General features: G+C 33.3%; 1 protein-coding gene across 1 annotated transcript; it reads left to right on the top strand.

Moving 5' to 3' along the window:
- Window positions 1–1,786: 1,786 nt before the first annotated feature.
- On the top strand, window positions 1,787–2,914 carry LOC141406394 (endocuticle structural glycoprotein ABD-5-like). Its single transcript, XM_073991735.1, has 2 exons — window positions 1,787–1,851; window positions 2,445–2,914. The coding sequence occupies exons 1-2, from the start codon at window positions 1,840–1,842 to the stop codon at window positions 2,838–2,840; spliced, it is 408 nt and encodes a 135-aa protein (XP_073847836.1). The 5' UTR covers window positions 1,787–1,839; the 3' UTR covers window positions 2,841–2,914.
- Window positions 2,915–3,425: the final 511 nt, after the last annotated feature.

Below are 3,425 nucleotides of genomic sequence, written 5' to 3'. Positions count from 1 at the left end.
ATATTCTATAGATGATTTGTATTCGTATAATGAAATAGGGTGATAGTTTAGTTCTGCCGGCAAAACCGTCTGATACCCTTATATTTGTCACGATCAGAAAGGTTTCTGATTGAAATAATGTTTTTTGGATCCCAGATCAGTTTCAGGCTTTTCTCGTCGATCTAGCCATGTCCGTCTGTCTAACAAATAGGTTAACATGGTAACTCTCGAAGGGAGTTACAGATTTAGAACAAACATTGTACACAGTAATATTATATACTTTTACTCCTTCGGGTACTGCTGTTTAAAGACTGTTCAAGAGTCGTTTTAGCGAAGATAGTTCTTGTTATCCAGATTATCCTGAGATAATGACCCGAAAGTTCTAAAAACCTTGACCGCCACAAACTAAGATTACCGGTTGGCCGAAACTTTGCAATTCGTAATATATCTTCCTAACGTAGTTCAAGTTCCAATGTTTTAGTCCATATTTACATTCGGCAATTTTCCTTGAGACAATTGTCAGTTTGTCGGTGAGAGAGGGTGTTGAGAGACAAAGGGTTATCATATGCCTCACCTCTCTCTCTCCTTCAAACTGACAATTGCCGCAAGCAAAATTGCCTAATATAAATATGGACTAAGTTGTACAAACTTCAATAGTTGCTTCACAAACGTTAAATATTTTTCAATGAAGGTTGCCCTTTTGGTCCTGACCTAATGGCCCGAAAGTTCTAAGTTCATTCACCTTCCGCACAAAATTTTATTTTATGTCTTTACTGCAGAAAGTCAATTTGATATTTATTGAAGCATTGTGATTTTATTCTCCATATCGTCCTCGATAGTGACCCGAAAGTTCCGCAACCTTGCCCTAGTTGTTTTCTTGTAATAATGAACTGCATTTAATAAACTCAGTGTATGTTGTTTGCACTGCACATCAGCCATGTCTGACGCAATGAAATGTTTTCTTTAGATATTTCCAAAAAATGTTTTTTTTATTAAAAACCTCTTGAAATATGCTTAACGTCATTCGTTCTACGAATTAAATGCAAAAATAACAATCTTCTTAAGAAGCATTACGTAAATCCAGACTAAGTTCAATTCCAAGAGCTGATCTTCTTTATTATGACAACTACTTAATGATGACAAATCTACGTAGTTGGTCTGTTCATTATACGAAATTGAATAGATTTTAAAGCTGGCATTTGTTCAAAGAAATAAGAACTAATAGAGCATGTGGAATGAACAATTTGGCGGTTTCTAGCTAAAACGAAACGAAAGACTTAAGACACAAGCGCTCGCAGTCGTGTGAAGATATATTTTTTTGGGTTTTTGGCAGTTGATAAGAAATTTGTTTGAGTCACTAGTAAATATATGCAAATTAATTTGTTTGTTTTTTTTTCTTTTAGCCGAAAACTTTTAAAAATAACAACAACTCATTATTAAGTCTGATAAGACCAAACAAAAAATACGTTAAACAATTTACTTGCTTCTCCCTCTCTCTCTCTCTCTCAGGTGCTATAGTCGTTGTATTTCTTTGTGATGGCAAAAGACATGAGCGTAGTTAATTTTGTAAAGTGGGTATCATTAAAGTCATTATTATTATTATTTTTTTGGTGTGTTTGGGCGGATGCTAATGTGATGTGCCATTATTATATTCTTGTTGTTGTTGTGCGTATGAGTAAATGGGAAGGAGCGGTAATCAACGACAAGAAAAATGAGAGAAGAAGATAACAGAACATCAGCATCTCTAAAATTTATCTTTATTTTTGTATAAAAATGCTGGATTTCTGGATTTTGGAAATAAGTTTAGTTACAACATTGCCACGGTGAAGAAGATCAAATCAACAAAATAAATAACCAAAAATGTTCAAATACGTAAGTGGCCAACAAAAGACGATTTAATAAATTACTTACAATATGGATTGTGTTTGAATAAAGTGTAATTGAGTAACAAAATTGACATTGAAAATATATGTTTGTGTGAACTTTAATTATAGACGAATTAAATAGACTTAGTTTCTAAACAGAGCATATATGACGAAATCTTGTGATTAGTGCTGCGTAAAATAACCAATGAAAAAATATCAATAATAAATTTACATGTATTTTTTTAATTTAAACACATTTTTGTGACTAATTCGATATTTCGCTGACTAAATGGAGTTTTTTTTCAAAAAAAAAAATTATCTCTTAAAACCTGTAATGGTTTAATTTTTGCTCCGATTTAATCTTTTTCTGTTAAATTGCGTTTTAAATCTCCAATGAAAAAGTGATTCGAAAAAAATTAATAGATATTTTAGTAAAAACTCTTTGTATTCAACCAAAAATATATATTTTTAAACATTAAGTGATTGCCAATCAAAGTGAAGTCTATTATATCTCCAGAGACTTAAAATTAACACTGACAATAGAACCACAACCACAAATCATCAACTTTTTAAGAATTAACATATTTTTCTTTCCTCCAGATCTGCATATTGGCTCTTGCTACCACAGCTTTGGCTGCTGCCATCGAAAGCACCACTGAAAAACGTGAAATTATTCCATTGATTAAATACGATCGCGTCAACAATCCTGATGGCTCCTTCCAATTCTCATACGAGGGTGGCGACAAATCATTCCGTGAAGAAACCGCTCATGTCGTCGATGCCGGCACTGAAGATGAAGCTCTTGAAGTATCCGGTTCCTATCGTTACATCGATGAAGATGGTCGTGAAGTTGAAGTCCAATATACCGCCGGTAAGAATGGTTTCATTCCCGTTGGCACCAACATCTTGCCCGAAATCTCTGAAGGTGCCATGGCTGCCGCTAAAGCTGCCAATGAACAAGCTGAAGAAGAGAAAAGAAACGCCAAATCCAATTAACTCTCTTGGGGTTTAAATGGATAGGTACTCAGGAATTAAATCATGTAAAGATTAAAAAATAGTATTTTTTCTAATGTAAGTTGATATTGAATTGTGTAAATAAAGCTTTATATTAGTTTAAGGAAATAAATAAATATAAACTTATGTTTTATGATTCTATTGGGTAACTTAATTAGTGGACTCCTAACTGAATATGTGTTCTATAAAGGGAATCTATTCTATATTTCCTCCCTCGCACTTCCTTTCTATGGATTTCCATTTTGAATACAATTTTTGAAATAACATCGAGTTATTTTGTAGTTGGCCCGAGAAAGAACCTTTATTACCCTGACCAGTCTCAGTATAAACATCCAATTATTACGGTCGTTTAAGCTGTTTTATAATTTGAAATATGGTGTTGGGCTTGAACTCTCCAAAGTAGGGTTAATTGCCCCTTAATCGTGAACATTCATTCTCATACAAACGACATTTTTTTTTTTGTTAATAACGATATATTTAACAATTTTTGTAGCCCTCTTTAAAAAATGGAGAAATAAATTACCCTAATACCTCGATTTGCGTTAATGACTGGTTCCGATGCAATGC

The sequence above is a fragment of the Musca autumnalis genome, unplaced genomic scaffold (genome assembly GCF_047663935.1).
Source record: "Musca autumnalis isolate F117 unplaced genomic scaffold, ASM4766393v1 scaffold_5, whole genome shotgun sequence".
Lineage (NCBI taxonomy): Eukaryota > Metazoa > Arthropoda > Insecta > Diptera > Muscidae > Musca > Musca autumnalis.
The sequence above is the reverse complement of the archived record's forward strand: the minus strand, read 5'-3'. Positions and strand labels throughout refer to the sequence as shown.